Here is a 21,167-nt window from a genome sequence, read left to right as displayed (position 1 = left end):
CTCCTCCGCCTCCCTCTCTCCCTGCCCCTCCTCCACCCATGTTCTGACACTCTCTCTTTCTCAAAAAAAAAAAAAAAAAAAAAAAAGAATAAACATTAAAAAAACAACAACTCTACTTTACACTGTGTAGGAGAATTATAGCCTAATGTGATACATTAATTTGAGCAGGTACTAATTACAGCTACTATACACTGAAAACAACCCCCATCCGATGTTATGTGTACTTGCCATCTCTCTCCAGTCTTAAATATACATTCTGACTGATCTAACAATCTAAGACTATAATATGTTTCTCCATGTAATTTACTACTTGACATTTCAAACTTCTTGAGAAAAGATCTCTTTCACTAGATGGTAGCCCATGAGAATAGGGATTGTATCTATTTTGTTCACAGCTAGATTCCCTAGTGCCGTGCCTCCTGAGATATAAAGGCTTTGCTACCTGCTTTGATTCATTTGTTATGTCTTTACAGATTACTGTCTTATCTAAATTTGTTTTGAAATACAAAATGAATAAAGGTAGTATTAAATGACCTTCCTAAAATTACATATCCAGTTACATTCAACTAAAAAATAACAAAAACTTCTTAGATATTTTATTTAACCATTCATTTATATAAACACCACACATTATTTGAACATCTCATGTCAGGCACCATGCCGGGCACAGGGGATGAAAAAGACAAGACAAAGCCTCCTCCCTGAGAAAGCTCACCAATCATTAGAGAAAACATTCCATTATAAAAATCTAATATACAGGAATATCAGGGAGGTACACAGAAGATGTTATCATAGCAAAGGGTGTACTTAACTCTCTGCAATAGTTTTTTTTCTTTTTAGAAAAATGTATTTTTTTAATTGAAGTATAACTGATATATAATATATTAGTTTCAGGTGGGCAAAATGGTGATTTGACATTTATATACATTACAAAATGGTTACCATAAGTGTAGTTACTATCTGTCACCACACAAAGTTATTATAAAATTATTGACTATATTCACTATGTTATACTTTCTACAGAAGTATTTTCCTATATAATATGATTATCTGCAAAAACAATTTTCATAAGGTATCAATAAAAACATTATTCTCCTATTGTTTTATTTACATAATATTACATGTTGTGTATCATTTTTTAAAAGTATCCTATCATGACAAACCTATAACATAATCCTTTCTAGAAGTTATAAACATTCTCTTAGGCAAGAATACAAAAATCAGCATCATGTTATCAACAATCACAACTTAAGCCTACAACTTTATCTGAACATTTGAACAACTTAAAACCTCTCCAGTCTACCAGACTTACAGACTACTATATTCTGTTAACATTTATCGTACTATTATTTGACAGACCCCAGGGAAAAACAAACCGAATACTGTGCTCTCCAAGAGCTCATTGTAATAATGTGATTTCATTACCACCACACTAAAGCAATGATATATTTTGGCTCTATCACTGCTTTAGGACAATTAAGGAATCTTCATTCATACCAGAGAACTAAAATTATAATCACTGTATACATTTCTCATTAAGTTTAATAGTATATATTGATACTTTTCTTAGGAAATGAATGAAATTAGAAACGAATTGTTAAATAAAACAACTCTATGTTAATCTGAAGCACAAAAAAAATCTAGTAAATATTAATTAACTCCACGTAAAAGCATTGCCTGTGATTTCAGAGTAAAACAGAAACATACTAATGGGGAGAAAAAAGCTAGTTCAATAAACATTACAAGTTAGCATGTATTAGTTTTAATCATGTGAGGTGATGGCTTACTTTTAATGATAATATTGTAGCATCTAATAATAATTTTACAGCTCAGATAAACCTAGTTTTCACTCAGGATAAAAATTACAGTTCCAAGTTAGTTATCTCCCAGTCATGTGGTAAAATAATGGCTCCATAGTAAAATCTCTATACCCTCTCATATGATAAATTCCTAATTATTTTTTTTTCAAATTTTTTTTAACGTTTTTTAATTTTATTTTTGAGACAGAGAGAGACAGAGCATGAACGGGGGAGGGTCAGAGAGAGGGAGACACAGAATCTGAAACAGGCTCCAGGCTCTGAGCTGTCAGCACAGAACCTGACGCGGGGCTCGAACTCACGGACGGCGAGATCATGACCTGAGCCGAAGTCAGATGCTTAACTGACCGAGCCACCCAGGCGCCCCGATAAATTCCTAATTATTAAACTTTCCTCCAGCATTTCTGATCTTATTTTCCACTCCCCTCTAGAAAATCAACAGGTAGACATAACTTCACACTATCTACCATAGCAGAGAAGAAACAGATTTGTTTGGAGATCATCACTGTATTTTCCTGCCATCAGTTCTCAAAGAGGAAGCTTAGCAATACCCGTAAATACATTGGAAAATACTGTGTTTATTCCTTTCTAAAGTTAATTACCTTAACTATATTTTAATATCTTGCTATTTTAACATTTTTCAAAATTACAAATATAGAAAAAATACAAAATAAATGTATGGCATTTTTATGAAATATTATAAAGCAAGCACATGGTTATTATAAATTAATGATCACCATGGTCAGGCAAAATAGAATTTTGCCAAATATCTCAAAAGCCTTTTCCATGAGCCCCATCCCAATCATAACCTCTTCCCATTTCCCATATTCTAACTTGTATAATAATCATTTCCTTGTGTTTTCTCTTTGTCACCCAAAAGTGCATGCCTGCACACTATTTACTATTGATTTCCAAATGTGTCATTATTTTACAAATAGCACTGCATATATTTAATACATTTTAAATATAAATCCAAGAAGATCAAGGTTTTACTCATCTTAAATGTTTTATTTTGTTTTCACTTTTTCTCACAGGAAGTATGAACAGGTAATTTTTTGAGGGAAAGGGTATGAACATTGCATCAATGATCACTTAGCAAATAAAATAATAGAGTGACAAAAATCCATATTCTAAAGAGGTCAAAAAACAACCCCCCCCAAAAAAAAATATTAAAATAAAAGCCAAAAATGTTTCTGGGATAATAATTACCAAAAAAGAGTTTATTAAAAGTTATACAATGGCCTAAAAGTTACATCTATTCAGTTTATAGATCTCTCCCTCAATATGTGCACATACAAAAAGCAAAGTCTTTCATAAATGCTTACAGCATATAAAAACACAGAACCACCTCAAATATGTGATATTTTACTAAATTAGTTATTTTCTAATTTCGAAGAGACATTGTAAGGTAGTCACTGAAAGGTAAAAGTTTCTCTGTTTTAAAATAAATTTCCTGAATATAAAATTAACTGTAAGTATTTGGAAAATACAGAAAGTATTTTGCATAATCCCAATATCAAAAGGTAATCATTTTTAACATTTTAGCCTATTTTTTAATTTAAAAGATTATTCATTATTCACCTCATTACGCCTCTATCATTTCTTTTAAAAAAGTAGTCTATTTTTCATTATCCATTATCAATCATATAAACAAAGACTATAAAGTAACAAGACTATTTTTTAAACATATGAGAATTTATGCATGCAAGTACTTTTTTATTCTAAAGATGAAGCTCTTGAACAAAATATTTTCAGAATGCTCCTTTGAGAGCTACCTTGAAAGGCAGTAGGTACACATATTAATTACTATTACAGAAATGGTCCCATCATGAACTCTAATAAAGAAATATAGAATTCTAGAATTTTGCCACAATCTTATTGTTTGTTCCTGTTTCCCATTTTCTTCCCTGCGTCTTTCAAATTTCTATACTGCACATTAAACATGAATTGTGTTGATTATTTTCAGAAACTATCTACTATTAAGAAGTCAGGAAATCCTACTCATGAAAATTACCATAAAATTATGCTACAAAAAAATGTATTTCTAAAATCCAATTATAACATAAAATTATGTAAATCAACCTCTTCACAAACCTTCATTTAAAAGACAATTTTGGAGACATATTATCACTGAAACTAAACTGGCTTAAAGGTATAATAAAAATGCTGCCTAAAATAAATCAAATCTCTTAAAACTAATATTTAAGATAAAATTAGAAAACATCTGATAAAGCATGTGCTAACATTCATAATGAATTATAAAATCCAAATACTTAATTTTTTTCTAAACTACATTTTTTAGGACCAAATTACATGCTAAGGGATTATTCTTCATTGAAAATCTATTCTACTTTCAATTGTACTTCTAGCCAATGCTCATGATCAAAAACTTTGGAATTTTAAGTGGGTTTCTAAAGCTAACAAGTGTGAATATTCTCTGAAATACTGAAAATGCCTCATGAATGCAAAATGAATAGGACAATGATGATGAGGATGATGATGAGGAAGAGGTGGAGGAGGAGGCTATGACAATGATGATTTATCTAATGCTTCTAAGACATGCTAAATTAGTTCAGTATTCCCTGTAAGATCTCTATGGTAAACAGTAGGGTGCATTTTTCTATACAATGGAATTTTGAAAAATTATTTACATAATTAATTCCTTAAAATGTAGATTCACAAATATTATTGTCCTTTGGAGTACAATACTGGCACTATCGAATGCCATCTAGTTGCCAAAATTATTGGGTATTTCAAAAATGTTTCCCATGAATGGCAGGTCAAAGCTAGACATGTCTTTTTGGTGTAGGAGATAGATGAGATGCAAGTATCCCACTCTAGCCAGATTCCTTATCATCATCATGGTTGGATCTCTGCTCTACTTTCTGCCATAAATACTGTGTCCTAGATTCTACCTTACCTGGATTTTCTCTACATTTTCTTTCCATGCAAAAGCATCCGTTTCACTCACTCACCCAAAAGCTATTGTTTGGTACGGAGCAAGCTTTATGAATACAATCAATGTCAGATGAGGCAAGCACAAGCAGTCACTTTAATCAGCTTAACACAGTTAAAGTATTACACAGTCCCTGCCAGATGCCCAAACTTTCCCTTCTCTTCAGCCTGCACACTGTTCCTACTGCTACTTTTAGGGCTGTAATTCTCCTGGCTATTTCAACTCTTTAGTCTGAGACTGAAGTATGTCATTTGGAAGAACAAGGTCTTTTTCCCTTTTGAGTCCTGGTTTTGGTTCTTAAGGCTATTCACACAGAATGATGTCCCCCTTCTACCAAGTAAACAAATAACAAATAACCCTCTGGTTAAGTTTTAGGTAGTTACCATCAGATATCTCCTCAGGTTCCAGCCCCATTTCCACCTCCTCCAAGCTAAGGACATTGGGTTTCCTTCCTCCCAAACTCAAGATGTCCTTCCTTTATGGTCAATTCTACAAACAGTATTTTCCCAGACCCGTCACAATACTATCTTATTCTTAAATGCAATTTTTCCCTAAAAAAAAAAATTTTGTTTTTTTCCCCTCCTATTTTCTACAATTCTACTTCCTAATACCATCAACTCTCTAAAATCACATTTGCAGTTATTCTAACAAAATTCTCAATATATGTCACTTAGCCAGGGACAATCTACTGTCCTCCACTCAGAATTAAAAAATGAAAAAAAGTTTTAAAAATCACATTTTCATTTTTGCATAGCATCTTTTGCTGTTTCCCTTAATTCACAATAAGTTTTAGTTGTAGAAATTAATTCAGTATAGAGGATAGTTTTGATATGTAACCGAAAGGTATAAAAAAGAAGAAAATAGTATCTTTATGTATTTTTTAAATCTTATGTGCAAAAGAGAAACTTATCATTTGTAGTATTCTCATGACTCCTTTTGTAGAATAAAGAATTACTGCTTCATTTTTATAAATCTGAAATTTCACAAATCAGGCATGCTTAAAGGTAAAAAAATGCGTTTAACAACTTGGAATTAAGACTAACCTTGTATCTTAAGCTTTTCAACAAGACAAACACTCATTTGTATTTCGCTTTAAAGTTATAACTCTAATTTTTAAGAAAAAAATAACACCCAGTTTCTTAAAACCAAAGAAAAAGAATAGATGGTCCAATGAATTTTTCAAGAGTAGTGGTTAAAAAGAAAACTAACAATATAATTTAGTTCAATTAAACATTAACTCACATAATCATGGAAGGCTTTTGCTTCACTTGAATGCTCACATGTTTCCCGTCTTTCTGGAGCTGCACAGTAGAGATCCCAAAATACACTAAAAAAGTAATTATGGTAACATTAAGAAAAGCAGATAACACCAAATGAGAGATCAAAATTCCAAAAATAGAAGACATGTATTACTCTTTATACAAAATGTGTTTTCTTCTTCAGGACAAATGTTTCTATGAAAGATTTAAATCCAGCAGGGTTCTTCCTGCAATAACATCTTTCAGAAATAGCTGTTTCAGAAATGCTAAGATTTTTTTTCTAAAAAAAATTAAAACATCTTTTAAACTGTCATTTTAAATTATCTGTTTATATAGCTTAAACACATGATTGAAATAATTACAATGCCTTTCACAGCTTCCCCATAAAAACAACAGTAAATAATACCCTAATTTAATCATTAAAGAATAAAGTGACACATTATTTTTTTTCAAGGTAATTTTGTTTTCCAATTACCAGGCCAATATCCTGACCATTTAATCACACTGTTCAAACAAATACATTTTCCTAAAATATTCTCTTTTTTGGCCTTGCAATTACCAAAATAGGTTAGTAATTTTGAAAATTCAAAAAATCCATGGTCTCTTTTTTCCCCTCCTATTCAAAAACAATGGGAATAAGTAAGGTGGAAGCGTTGGGAAAAATAATTATACTGCTTACAAAATTATGTCTCTGATCATCCTTCCATCAATGAAATTAACAATGAGCATGAGCAAAGGATTCAAATTCAGGAAAGCAAATATCTAGAAACACTGGCAACAAAGGCAATTATACTGATCAACAGAAATCTTTTTTTATTATACATTTCCCACTCTACAGAAATGGAAAATAGACTAATCAATTGGTTAAGAGCACAGGTTTTGGAACAGGACACTTCTCAGAAGCCAGCTCTGTAAATTAATTACTAGCTCAAATTGCTTAAACAGATCAGAAACACAATTTCCTCCTTTCTATTAAGGGAATTGTTTCTATAAAATGGGATTGTTGAGAAAATTAAATTATATAACATAAATACAGCATCTAACAGAGTAAGCATATTATCAATAATATAATCAACACTATGATTAGCTTGCATTAAAGTTTAAAATGCATACATATTGTTAGGACTATCAACAATAGTCAAAGTATGGAAAGAGCCCAAATGTCCATCGATGGATGAATGGATAAAGAAGATATGGTATATATATATATACACACACACACACACACACACACACACACACACACACACAATGGAGTATGACTCAGCAATCAAAAAGAATGAAATCTTGCTATTCGCAACTATGTGGATGGAACTAGAGGGTATTATGTTAAGTGAAATTAGTCAGTCAGAGAAAGACAAATATCATATGACTTCACTCATAAGAGGACTTTAAGATACAAAACAGATGAACATAAGGGAAGGGAAGCAAAAATAATATAAAAACAGGGAGGGGGACAAAAACACAAGAGACTCTTAAATATGGAAAACAAACAGAGGGTTACTGGAGGGGTTGTGGGATGGATTAAATGAGTAAGGGGCATTCAGGAATCTACTCCTGAAATCATTGTTGCTGCTACATGCTAACTTAGATATAATTTTTAAAAAATAATTAAATAAAAATTAAAAAAAGAAAAAAGAACATATAAGTATTGGCATAAAAAAAAGAAAGATAAATTAAACCTGGCCTCTTTGGTTTGACCCTTGGAGACAGCCTGAATCTCTCTCTCCACAGCTAGGAGAAAACATTCTGTAGGCCTTATAACACAACTAGTTCAGTAAAATAAGATTATCTTCAACAGTAAAAAATATGAATGATTGAGTACTGCCATTTAATTTCCTTTGAAGTTTCCACAATAAGCAAGGAAAATAAGGAAAACAATAACGCAATTAAAAGTTGCACTTGGTCTTCTTAGGTCCTTTTTGGGACAAAAAGTATACAAATTATAGATATACAAAGATACAGGTAAAAGTTTTCTGCCTATATCAAGTGTGTTATGAGTTATAGTATATTGTAATTATTATTTCTTATGTTCATGTTATTAAGGAACTTCAAAGCTCTTAAAAAACAAAATTATAATGGTCGTCTTTAAATTGTATTTAAACAGAAAATAATATGTGCAATATTATGACAAACATCTTAATATCTCTTCTTATTCACTAATTTCCTAGCAAATGCTGTAAGAACCTTCTTGGAAATTATTACATTTTTACTTTTAAAATGTTGTCTTACAAAATGGACTGGAAAAAAACTAATAATTTCTTATCAGACTATGTCCTAAAAGTTATTAAATAACTATCAATAAATAATTATTTATACACATATTATTAAATTAAATATTTACCTTGGAACAGTAACACTGCTCTATTTCTATTTTTAAGTTTCCCTTTATGGATTTAATGTAAGGTTAAAAGTTTACAAGATCAAGATGAGGGATAATAAAACAACTTACTAAAATGAGATAACTTTTTATATGGTATTTTTCTGACAATAATACATTACCCATACATGATCTCCTTGAATAAAGTTAAAGAAATACACACTTTGAAGACATTTACCAAAGGGAGAAATACACAGTTATACAATAATAATTACAGATATTAATACTCCACTCTCAATACTGGACAAAACAACCAGACAAAAGATAAACAAGGAAACAGAAATTAAACAACACAGTAAAGTAACTAGATTTAACAGACATATGCAAAACACTCCACCCAGCAACAACAGCATATACCTTCCTCTCAAGTGCACATGGGACATTTTCCAGAATAGGCCATATGTTAAAGCACACATTAAGTCTCAGTAGATTTGAAAAGATAGATATCATACAAAGTATCTTCTCTGACCACAATGGGATGAAGTTAGAGATCAGTAACAGGAGGAAAGGGGTGCCTGGGTGGCTCAGTTGGTTAAGCATCCAACTCTTGATTTCGGCTCAGGTTATGATCACGTGCTTTCTAAGTTCAAGCCCCATGTCAGGCTCTGTGCTGTCAGTGCAGAGCCTGATTGGGAGTCTCCCTCTCCCTTTCTCTCTGCCCCTGCCCTAATCACACACACACATTCTCTCTCACAACAAATAAACTTTAAAAAAAGGGAGAGAGACATAGAAGAGACATAGAAGACTCAAATTACTAAAGACACCATCAACAAAATATCTGCTAGAACTAAATAAATGGATTCAGTAAAGTTGCTGGATATAAAATCAATACATAAAAATCAGCTGTGTTTCTATAAAGTAACAATGAACTATCAGGCAGCAAAATCAAGACAACAATTCCATTCACAATTGTATCAAAAAAAGTAACATACCCAGGAATAAATTTAACCATATGATCTAGCAATTCTACTTCTGGGTTTATACCCACAAGAACTGAAAGCACAGGGTGCTGGGTGGCTCAGTAGGTTAAGCATTGGAATCTCGGTTTCGGCTCAGGTCTTGATCTCATGGGATTGTGGGATCGAGCCTTCTGCCCTGCTCCCCGTCAGGGTCTATGCTAATAGCACAGAGCCAGCTTGGGATTCTTGCTCTTCCTCTTCATTTTTTTTTTTTTTAAGTTTATTTATTTACTTAGAACAATCTGGGGAGGGGCAGAAGAGAGAGAGAGAGAGAGAGAGAGAGAGAGAGAGAGAGAGAGAGAGAGAGAGAGAGAGAGAGAATACCAAGCAGGATGCACACTGCCAGCATGGAGTGTAATGTGGAGCTCAAACTCACAAACCAGGAGATAAATGACCTGAGCCAAAATCTAGAGTCAGAGGCTTAACTGACTGAGCCACCCTGGTGCCTCTTCTCTCTCTCCCTCTTTCTGCCTCTCCCCTTCTCTCTCTCAAAATAAATAAATAAAAATAAAAACTTAGAAAAAAATTGAAAGCAGGGGCGCCTGAGTGGCTCTGTTGGTTAAGTGGCTGACTTTGGCTCAAGTCATGATCTCACAGTTTGTGGTGGAGCTCAGAGCCTGGAGCCTACTTCGGATTCTGTGTCTTCCTCTCTGTCTCTGCCCCTCCCCAACTTGCGCTCTGTCATTCTCTCTCAAAAATAAATAAAATGTTAAAAAAAATTTTTTTAATTGAAAGCAGAGTCTCAAAGAGATATTTATACACGTAGGTTCATAGCAGCATTATTCACAATAGCTAAAATATGGAAGCAACCCAGGTGCCCACTGATGGTTAAGTAGACATACTATATAAATACAATGGAAAATTACTCAGCCTTTAAAAGGAAGGAAATTCTAACATATGCTACAATACAGATGAACCACAAGGACACTGTGCTAAGTGAAGCTAGTCTCTAAAAGACAAATACTACATGATTTTACTTATATGAGGTACTTACAGTAGCCAAAAATCATAAAGAAAGAAAGCAGAATGGTGGTTGACAGGGGATGGAAGAATGGGGAATGAATGGAGAGTTATTGTTTAATGGATATAGAGTTTCAATTTCACAAAATAAAAGAGTTATGGAGATAGATGGTGGTGAAGACTACACAACATTATGAATATATTTAATACCACTGAACTGTACACTTAAAAATGGTTAAGATGATGAATTTTATGTTTTGTGTATTTTGCCACAATTTGAAAAAAATGAGGAAAAAAAAAGTATCCTGGCCAGCCCTGTTTTAGGTACCATTTTACAGTGATTAAAACAAATATTAATTCTTTCTGTGTATTCGCAATCTCTATTCCATCACTTCAAAGACCATACAGCTAAGGAGACCACGAGAAACCTATGAGATACTAATAATAAAGAATACTCATCATAAAAATAAGGTAAATTTTCAATTTATAAACTCTATTCATTAGGAGTTTCATAATTAAAGTAAAATACGTTACAAAATTCTAAGTATAAGATGAATTTAAAAATTAAATACAAATTTATTTTTAGTGTTATGATATTCATGTTAAACACATTTCATCTACTTTATAAGTATTTATATGTTCTTACCTAAGAAGTCATCACAAATGGGAAAGATATTTCAAAAGTTTACCTTTTCTAGAAAATCCAACCCATGTTTTGCACTAGTTTATCTGATTCATAGAGTATATTGTGACTGCTACAATATCATTGCAATATTTGAGAAGAATTAGTTATAATCATAACAACAACAACAAAGCTGCATGATGATCAAAATGTGAGTTCACATTCTGCAATTATTCCATGCTTGGTTTTGTGGGACAGTAGATAAATCACTTACCTAATTTAGAAAATAACAAGCTTAAAATGAGAAGACCTCTATAAACCCTTCATAAATTAACATTTTAAACTACGATTTTCTCCTATTAATATTTCAAGTGTATATTAACTCATAATCTATGCAATATGCTATGTCATATGCTTCACAGAGGAAAAAAGAAGATATAAAATTCATGGCATATATGTGACCGTGGATCCAAAACTAGTGATGAGTTGAATTGAAAATTGAGACTCAATTTCCTAAAGCGCCCAAATACAACCCAATGTGGAAGTTACTTCTCATATATTATTAAAATTTTACAATACTCTGGGCAAAGACTTTTGGCTGATATTATAATATGACATTTACCATATGAAAATGTGGACGTATGTCCTAGAGGAAAAATTAGGCTTTTTAAGTAGGTAAGAGTCATAGCAATACTTGATTTGTTCTTAGCTTGAGGAATTTCATTAATTACTTTAGTAAGCTTTTCTGATGACCCACAGAACTGGTTCCTTGTTTCCCATGAGGGCCAAGGGTAGAAAATTCTGAACTTCTATAGACACAGACTTCCCTTAACAACCATAAATGCTAGCAGCTAAGGAGCTTTTCAAATCTTTACAGATCATCTATTAAGCTGGACATGAAAATATTATCCTTGAAATGCGGTGGATTCATCATCATGAGTAATGGTTGAGATTTACACAGTCTCTTTGTTCCTATGCAGAAACAAGTGAAAAATAAGTATTTTACAAAGGAAGAGGTTAGAGACCAACTACAGGAATCAAAACCTGCAAAGTATTAAAATCTTTGTTCTTGTACCATTTGTAATTATTAAAATTTTCCCCACATAAATCGAAGGAAAACATAAGATTTCCAAATTGAGGATTCAACACTAATACATTAACTGTTTTTCTTCTATTCTGAGGATGTGAGTGGAGATGACTTCACTAGCTGTCAGTATCTGTAAGGAACAAGGAACGCAAAATGGTTGTCAGAAAAGTCTACAAGGGTGAATAATCATGTCAGAAGTGTCCAGAAGATGGGATGCTAACATAATTATATAACCTTAATCCACTGGCCACATTCGGGACTACCTGAAAATAAAAATTAAAAGAAGAAAAGAACACAGGGGAAATTTTTTTTTTCTAAGGAGCATGCCATGTTACTTTAATTTCAAATTGTTAATAGCTAAGGAAGTTATTTCTCTTTGACCCAAAAATGTATTTTAAATGACTCTTAGATCCTCATAATCTATACTGAAGAAAACTATTCATAACACTAAAGAGGGTTTTATGTAAAATATACATGTACCTGCTAATCATCTTAGATGAAGAGCATGAAGACATACATGCAATGTCTTATTCCAAAGCATTATTTAATAGTTTACAAAACGCAAGAATTACATTTTGTCCCGCTGCCATCATTCTCACAATACTCTTGGGTTAATTATAAATTAATAGTTTAAAGTATCATTAAAATAGCTTATGTGCTAAATTCAAGCATCATATATTAAGCATCACACATTCAGCATTTAATCCTCCCATTATTATGCCTGTTTTATCAACGAGGGAGCCAAAGCTTAAAAAGGTTAAATAATTTGCCTAGGGGTCACACAGTTGGTTAGTGGCAGAGCTGGGCTTGAACTTTTTCATTCTTACATTATTTTACCTCTAATGTGAGTATGGTATGAAGAGTTTTCATTTCAAGATGGCTCATGCTGATTATGGGCAAGTTTATGCAGCTCTGGCAGGCCAAGCAGCATCAGCTGTTACAAGTGTAGTAGATACCTGTCCTAGATAAGACAGCAAACACTTTGTTATCCTACCTTTGACTCTCATACTCCAACTCATTTCCTGAGTATCCTATGGCAACCACCCCCTCACCCTACATGCAGCTGCCAGTGATGTATAGATGCCTCAATATAGACCAGACTCAGAAGAGACAACTTTTCTGAGTCCCATTATGTACTGTCTAGAATTAGCCACTCAGGATGTTCAAAAGGGAACTGTAATTAATGTCTTATTAATAGTGGGCCACTAAAATCTGCTCTGTGTTTAAGAAATATCATCTGTTGGGGCGCCTGGGTGGCGCAGTCGGTTAAGCGTCCGACTTCAGCCAGGTCACGATCTCACGGTCCGTGAGTTCGAGCCCCGCGTCAGGCTCTGGGCTGATGGCTCAGAGCCTGGAGCCTGTTTCCGATTCTGTGTCTCCCTCTCTCTCTGTCCCTCCCCCGTTCATGCTCTGTCTCTCTCTGTCCCAAAAAATAAAATAAACGTTGAAAAAAAAAAAAAAAATTTAAAATAAAAAAAAAAAAAAAGAAATATCATCTGTTACTGAGATGAGCACTGGTTACAATTCAGGAAATTTCAGCTCTAATTCTAAATCTGACCTTGAGAAAATAGTTTCCTTCCATTAGCTTCTTTATGGAAAAAGAGAGAAAACAGTATCTGTTAATGTATTTTATAGGCTTTTGTACAGATACAAGAGATGGTATATGCAAAAGTACTTTTAAAAGAAGAATAAAGGTACTAAAAAATACATATTCTAGAAAAGTCTCAAAACTAGTATGGCAAGAGAAGAAGTTTTCCTATTAACAGAGTAAAATTTGCCTCAGTTTCCTTTCTAATCCTTTGTTTTTAGTGGAAAATTCCATCATTTATTTATAGTATCTTCTCGCCAACAAATTTTCCTATTTTTTTTACATTTTTTTTGCTCCCAGGAACATTTTGCTATTTCTTTTTAGCCTAATCACCTCTGTTTTATTTCTCTCTTGTAATACTTTTTACTCCCTTCTCACCAGATTATACTCCTATTTTAATTGTCACCTGCACTATCTTATATTGCTGTTTAACTTTTTTTCTTTTTTTAGTTTTTATTTAAATTCCAGCTAGTTACCATACAATGTAACACTAATTTCAGGTGTACAATATAGTGATTCAACACTTCCATACAATACCCAGTGCTCATCACAAGTGCCCTCCTTTATCCCCATCATCTATTTCACCCATTCCCCACCCTATGTTAACTCAATTCAAAAAGTTATGCCATGCCTATTACAGGAGAGACATGTGACATGAGTAAGAATTAGTCTGCCAATGATAATTATTATACCATTCAGGTGACCAGTTGACTAATTCAAGCTACTGTTTTCACATGGGTACTTGGTTATTCTTAGCTATACCTGATATTCATCCATTAGACTCTAAAATCATTAGAGTGTTAGTATACTGTTAAGATTTGACTTCTCACTCCCAGGTGAAAGAAACTGAGTTCTCATGACAATCTTAGCTATTCGTTTATTTTCTCTGTGATATCATATATAGTTATTTCAGTATATAAATACATGGAAACAAAGTTATTTCAAAAGGTGTTTTATATATAAAATTAAATAAGAATAAGGCATACTTCCTGCCATTAAAACATTAAATAAAGAAGACTTAAATTTAAATTACACAAATTGAGGAGGTCCTGGGTGGCTCAGTTGGCTGAGCTGGCTGAGCATCCCATTCCTGATTTGGGCTCAGGTCATTGATTCCAGGGCTGTGGGTTGAAGCCCAGAGTCAGGCTCCAAGCTCAGCGGAGATATTCATTCATTCATTCATTCATTCTCTCTCTCTCTCTCTCTCTCTCTCTCTCTCTCCATCTCTCTCTCTCTCCCCCCCCACCCCCTGCCAGCATTCACACTCTCTCTCTAAAATAAAATAAAAAGTCAGTATTTTAAAAAGTAAATAAATAAATTATACACATTGACAAGGCTATTGGGGCACCTGGGTGACTCAGTCAGTTAAGAGACCGACTCTTGGTATCAGCTCAGGTCATGATCTCACGGTTCACGGGTTAGATGCCCACATCTTTCTCCACACTGACAGCGTAGAGCCTGCTTGGGATTCTCTCTCTCCCTCTCTCTCTCTGCCCCTCCCCTGCTTGCTCTCCCTGTCTCTCTCTCAAAATAAATAAATAAACTTAAAATAAAAAAATAAATTTAGGGGCACCTGGGTGGCTCAGTTGGTTAAGCGTCCAACTCTTGGTTTCGGCTCAGGTCATGATCTCATGGTTCATGGGTTCAAGCCCCACGTCAGGCTCTGTGCTGACAGCATGGAGCCTGCCTGGGATTCTGTCTCCCTCTCTCTCTGCCTCTCCCCTGCTGTCTCTCTCTCTCTCTCTCTCAAAAATAAATAAACATTTAAAAAAATTTAAAAAAAAATTTTAAAACTAAAATGTTAGGTCGTGTTCTCTTGTTAATCTGAAAACTACATATGCCACCACACACTTCGACTACTCTCAGTAACCCTCGAGGTAGAAAAACAAATTACAGAAGCTTTCTGAATTTCTTTCACCACTTTACCAAAACTATTTTCCTCAAGACCACCAAAATTCACCTTACTTCTCAATTCATGAAAATCTTTATGTCCTCTTACTTACAATTGTTATAAACTTTAATCTCTGCCTTAAATGCCTTTCCTGGTTCCCATGCATTATTCTCTCCTGATTACCCTTCTCCCTTTCCAATTATTTTCCTTTGAGGCTGCTCTTCATCCACCCAGGCTTAAATGTTGACTTTCCTCAGGGTTCTAACCCCAGGTGCTGTCTCACTGGTTACACTGGGCAGTTGAATCTGTAAGCACTTTTCACCTTCAGTATGGTCTGTGCTCATTATTTCCAAACCATTATGGACTTGTCTCTGAGCTATACACCCAGACCTCTGACTTTGTGTTAGGGCATCACTATCTGAGTGTCACAGAGGCATCTCAAAATTTAACCTGTACAACATAAATTATGGCATTTTTTTCCCCAAAGCCTGCTGCTCTTTCTATATTTCCTCTTTCAGTCAATGACATCACTATTCATCCCACCATCCAAATCTAAAACCTAGGAAACTCATCCTTCACATGCCAACTATTCTACTCATTGTTTCCTATCTGTGATCAATCACCTATCACCTTTCAACTGGACGATTAAACTTGCCTTGTAACTAGACTCCATCTTTGTTCTCAACCCTCTTCAATCCATCTCTGTTGATGCCAAGTGAATGTCTAAAAGGACAAATCTAATCATGTAATATAACATGTTTAAAATCTTTGAGTTTTAATCCAAAATCCTTGATGTACTCTAGGACTTTATAATTTGGCCACTGCCTTTGTCTTCATCCATTTATTCTATTGCTTCATAGTACTGCACTTGCAATTCAACTGATCCAAGCTACCAGTCATGTCGTGGATTCACAATCATTCCTTTTGAGGCTTCATTCTAACTATTCCTTGCCCAAAACATCGTTCCTTCACTCAACTTCTAGCTCAGCTCAGATTTTCTTCTATAAAGCCTTTCCTAAATCTCGCAACTAAAGTAAGCATTCCCCCTGAATTGCTATTGTAACTAATATATACCTCAGTTATAATACTATTAATTGTTTATCTCTCCTATACTTATTTCCTTGAGGGCAGCATAGTTTTACACTTTGTAAATATTTGATCAAGAGGCTTAAACAACAGGACAACTCCATTTTCAAATATTCTATAAAAATACAGAAGTGAGAAGAAGTCATAAAATTGCAACTGGTCCATCCAACAGGGACCTTGCATTTGACCAAATTAGCAAGCAGTAAGTTTTAGAAGAATACCTATTATCTTAATCATCTCGAATTCAACAGCAGTAACTGCTTTCCTGGTTTAAAAATATATATATATTAGTACAGCCCTGAATCCCTAACCTAGAGCACATATAATAAAGCATAGCTCTAAAGAGTTAAGGATAGGGCTCCTGGGTGGCTCAGTCAGTTGAGCATCCAACTTTGGCTCAGGTCGTGATCTCACGGTTCATGAGTTTGGGCCACATGTCGGGCTCTGTGCTGACAGCTCAGAGCTCAGAGCCTGGAGCCTTCTTCAGATTCTGTGTCCCGCTCTCTCTCTGCCCCTCCCCTGCTTGTACTGTGTCTCTCCCTCTTTCTCAAAAGTAAATAAACATTAAAAAACTTAAAAAAAAAAAAAACAAACTAAAAATATTCTTACTGTAAGACCTAGCAATCATGGTTCTTGGTATTTACCCAAAGAAATTTAAAATTTATGTCCACATAAAAACCTATACATGGATGTTCATAACTGCTTTATTCATAATTGCAAAAACTTGGAAGCAACCAAAATGTCCTTCAGTAGGTAAACAAACCATGGTACCACCAGACAATGGAATATAATTCAGCACTAAAAAGAAATGAGCTGTCAAGCCATGAAGAGACACAGAAAAACTTTAAATGCATTTTGCTAAGTGAAAGAAGCCAATATGAAAAGGCTACATACTGTATGACTCCAACTAAAAGAATCCAGAAAATGCAAAACTATGGAGACAGTAAAAGGATCAGTGGTGGCCAGGGGGGCCAGAGTTGGAGAGATGAAAAGGCAAAGCACAGAGGATTTTTAGGGCAGTGAAAATACTCTGTATGATGCTATAATGATGGACCATGTCATTATACATTGTGTTCAAACCCACAGAAAAGGGGTGCCTGGGTGGCTCAGTCGGTTGAGCATCCGACCTCAGCTCAGGTCATGATCTCGCAGTTTGTGAGTTCAAGCCCCGCATTGGGTTCTGTGCTGACAGCTCAGAGCCTGAAGCCTGCTTCGGGTTCTGTGTCTCGCCCTCTCTCTGCCCTTCCCTGCTCATGCTCTGTCTCTGTCTCTCAGTAATAAATAATGTTAAAAAAAAATTTTTTTTAAACACAGAATGTACAACACCAAGAACTATAATGTAAACTGTGGACTTTGGGTAGTTATAAATGTATCAATGTAGGTTCATCAACTATAACAAATGTACCACTTTGATGGGGGATGTTAATATGGGGGAGGTTATACCTATGTTGGGGTAGAAGGTATATGGGAAATATCTGTACCTTCCTGTCAACTATGTTGTGAACTACTAAAAACTGCTCTTAAAAAAAAAAAAAAAAAAAAGTCCTATCAAAAAAAAAAGGAGGGGGGAGGAAAATCAAAAAGACCTCTGAAACAGTTAACAACAACAAAAAAAGATCAAGCATCTGCTCGATTTAAGGCCCACAGTCATGGCTGGTTACACACAAAGGTCAAGAAAGCTTAGGATCTGGGCAGCTTTCTGAAGGAGAGGATCCACAGCTTTGTATCAGTTCTCAGAGGATCCCATAATCTCAAAATCATTTAGAACCACTTATTTACGAAGATGAAATAGGGACCTCAAAGGGTACATTAGTAGTTTAAGGGAGGACATTTTTAAAAACTGAAAACACTGTACCTATATATTTTGCATGTGCTAGATTTAAACCGAACAAATATACTCTAAAAAAATGTGTCCATTTATCATTTCTTTGATCTCTCCAACTATGCATAAATTAAAATTAAATACCAAAACCACAGAAGAAGAGCTTCCCTGAATCTAAAAGCCCAAGAAAAAGGAAGAGCAATGGCAGATTTAAGAGCTGTATCTTCTGACAGTTAAGACCAAAAAAGCTAAAGGTACTATCAACTGTCAACTGTATGAAAACAGGTTACATTCATAAGAAATGGAGCAAATGAGAAACAGGTGCAAGAAATAAAATTAATTCTTTAATGGAAATTTTTCAAAATCCTCACTCAGCCTACTAATCCAATAGACACAGACTCCTAAAATGGCTTCTTAGGCTACCTTGTAGACCTAATTGGAAACATAAAAAATAGAAGGTGTCAACAGGTGAGGGGACTCAATTACATTCAGCAAACAGCTAAATATTTACAATCTAGATCTAGCTATCATAAATGCATACTATGTAAAACGAAAAGTTGACTTTTGTAATATTATACATTATAAGAGCTCAGTCTTAATCTCCAGGAAAACAGCACAATGATAGCACTTAACTGCAACAAACCGTTGTTCCAAATACAGGAACAACTCTGAGCCAAAGGACCGCACCTGTTTCTGCTATACATATGTGAGACAAACAAGGGAAACCCAAAACCACAACTGATCAAGTGCGTTTCCATTCACCACAAAACTTCTAGTAAGGCATGCTTTCAGGAGCAACGTTTAAAAGGTGTACCAAGGATACCATGTGCATGACACTAGAAGACAGCTTTTGTTTTTTCTTTTAAATAACTGAACCACTGAACAGGAAATGCTTCTTTTTTTTTTTTTTAAGTTTATTTGTTTATTTTGAGAGAGAGAGAGAGAGCACAAGCAGGTGAGGGGCAGAGAGGAGAGACAGAATCCCAAGCAGGCTCCAAGTGCACCATCAGCACAGAGCCCCATGTGGGGCTCGATCCCACAAACTGAGAGATCATGACCTAAGCCGAAATCGAGAGTTGGAAGCTAAACCAACTGAGTCATCCAGGTGCCCCTCAAGAGGAAATACTTCTAATTGAAGAAGTGCAAACAAACAAACAGCCTAACTTGTCCATGCAGACACCTGAACTACCAATGCTGCTGCAGAAAAATCACTTATCTGGACATACTGGTAGTACAATGAAATTGATAAGCTCTGGTATCAACTGGGTCTTCAGGGAAGTCTGACAGTCTTTTTTGTGTTCCTACACAGTTCTATCCCTGAGTCTATATTGAACTAATTCAGTTTTTTTTTGACTTTTCCTCACTGTTCTAAAAATTCACCACCACTTCCACCTTCGGTATCCCCAGCTTAGATGTGCTTATGTGGGTGGGACCCTGATGATGACCTTGTGCCCTTATAAGAAGAGACACCAGAGAGCTCTCTCTCTCTCTTTGCCATGGGAAGACACAGTAAAAAGGCCAGCATCCAAAAGCCAGAAAGAGAGACCTCGCCAAAAAGAAATCATTCTAACAGCTTCATCTTGGATGTCCAACCTCTAGAAATGTGAGAAAATAAATTTCTGTTGTTTAAGCCAAGTAGTCTATGGTAATTTATTATGGCAGCCCAAGCTAATACCGAATCATACTTACAGTTGGAGATTCCTTACCAAACCCAACTCCAGTTTGACTTAATAATAGTGTCTTTAAGTTAAAGAACACTAATCTGGTTTTGACTTTGACTTTTTTTTAAGTGCTATCTTTCAGAAAATAATTATAGAAAATGAAAAAAATTAAAAATAAACATGAAATAATAAACAGGTATAGTGCAGGCCTACAAGAATAAATCATCAATCTAATAAAAATGGAATAAAAGATACTTACCACCACCAAGAATGTAAGAATCCTGGTGGTTCCCCCAATGTGATGTTTTTTTCCCATCTTATCTAAAATGAATAAAAGAGATATTAAATACTTTCTTAATAGTACCTTTTCCCACACATATTACAAAGCAATATTTCCCCATTAAAAATACTAAGTTAATATATGAGATTTTAATCATTTTGATAGTATTCGTTACTCAAGTTTTACAAGAGCTCATTTTACATAGTTATTTGTTGATTTGGTGGTTTATGAGAGAAGATGCCAGCATTATTTTCCTGAATTTGCTTCCCACTGTGCCCGATTTTTAAGAGAGACTTCTGGCATTTGAGGTATCTCAGGATCTTAAGGCACATCAAAACTGCATTTTAATTAATCACCACTAATCCAGAAATTTGCAAATGTCTGGGCTTAATATGTGCAGACTCCAAATGATGCCTTGAGGATTGATATTTTAAACAAATTCCTGATTTGAGGGGATGAGAGTAAGAAGGCATATGTCTTCCATAAAATAACAGTTTAAAAAAAGATGATATTAACTTTCCCAATGTTTATATTTCAGATGGCTTGGCATTCACTACCAAAAATTTAAAACAAGGTCAATATCTCTTAAAAATTAAAATTTCTCGCTAAATACTGTTTACAAATTAAATTTAGAGATTTGAAAACTGGGTAGGATTTATACAGTGCCTTTTCTAAGCACTGATAGGAGTAAACAAAAGATAAAAATCTTTGCATTCAGGGAGATTATACTTTATAGAGAAGACAGACCATAAACAAAGCAAAAAGAAAAAAAGGAGATTGTATTTATATTAGAAGTAGC

The 21,167-nt window shown here is 34.4% G+C and overlaps 1 protein-coding gene across 9 annotated transcripts in view; it reads right to left on the bottom strand.

The window, feature by feature from the left end:
• The window catches only part of SSBP2 (single stranded DNA binding protein 2), a 304,408-nt gene that overhangs the window by 193,456 nt on the left and 89,785 nt on the right, over positions 1 to 21,167 (bottom strand). For 5 of the 9 annotated variants that reach the window (XM_058728082.1, XM_058728030.1, XM_058728011.1 and 2 more), the window contains exons 3-4: positions 20,348 to 20,409; positions 6,016 to 6,100 (exon numbers count right to left, since the gene is read on the bottom strand). In XM_058728082.1, the coding sequence (XP_058584065.1) occupies positions 6,016 to 6,100; positions 20,348 to 20,409 (147 nt within the window). Of the gene's footprint in view, positions 1 to 6,015; positions 6,101 to 12,877; positions 13,002 to 14,661; positions 14,750 to 20,347; positions 20,416 to 21,167 lie in introns of those variants that run through there. The other 4 variants (XM_058728072.1, XM_058728063.1, XM_058728046.1 and 1 more) reach the window with 3 other exon arrangements.

Source organism: Neofelis nebulosa, chromosome 1, assembly GCF_028018385.1.
Source record: "Neofelis nebulosa isolate mNeoNeb1 chromosome 1, mNeoNeb1.pri, whole genome shotgun sequence".
In the NCBI taxonomy this organism is placed as follows: Eukaryota; Metazoa; Chordata; class Mammalia; order Carnivora; family Felidae; genus Neofelis; species Neofelis nebulosa.
This window is presented reverse-complemented; position numbering and strand designations above follow the sequence as displayed.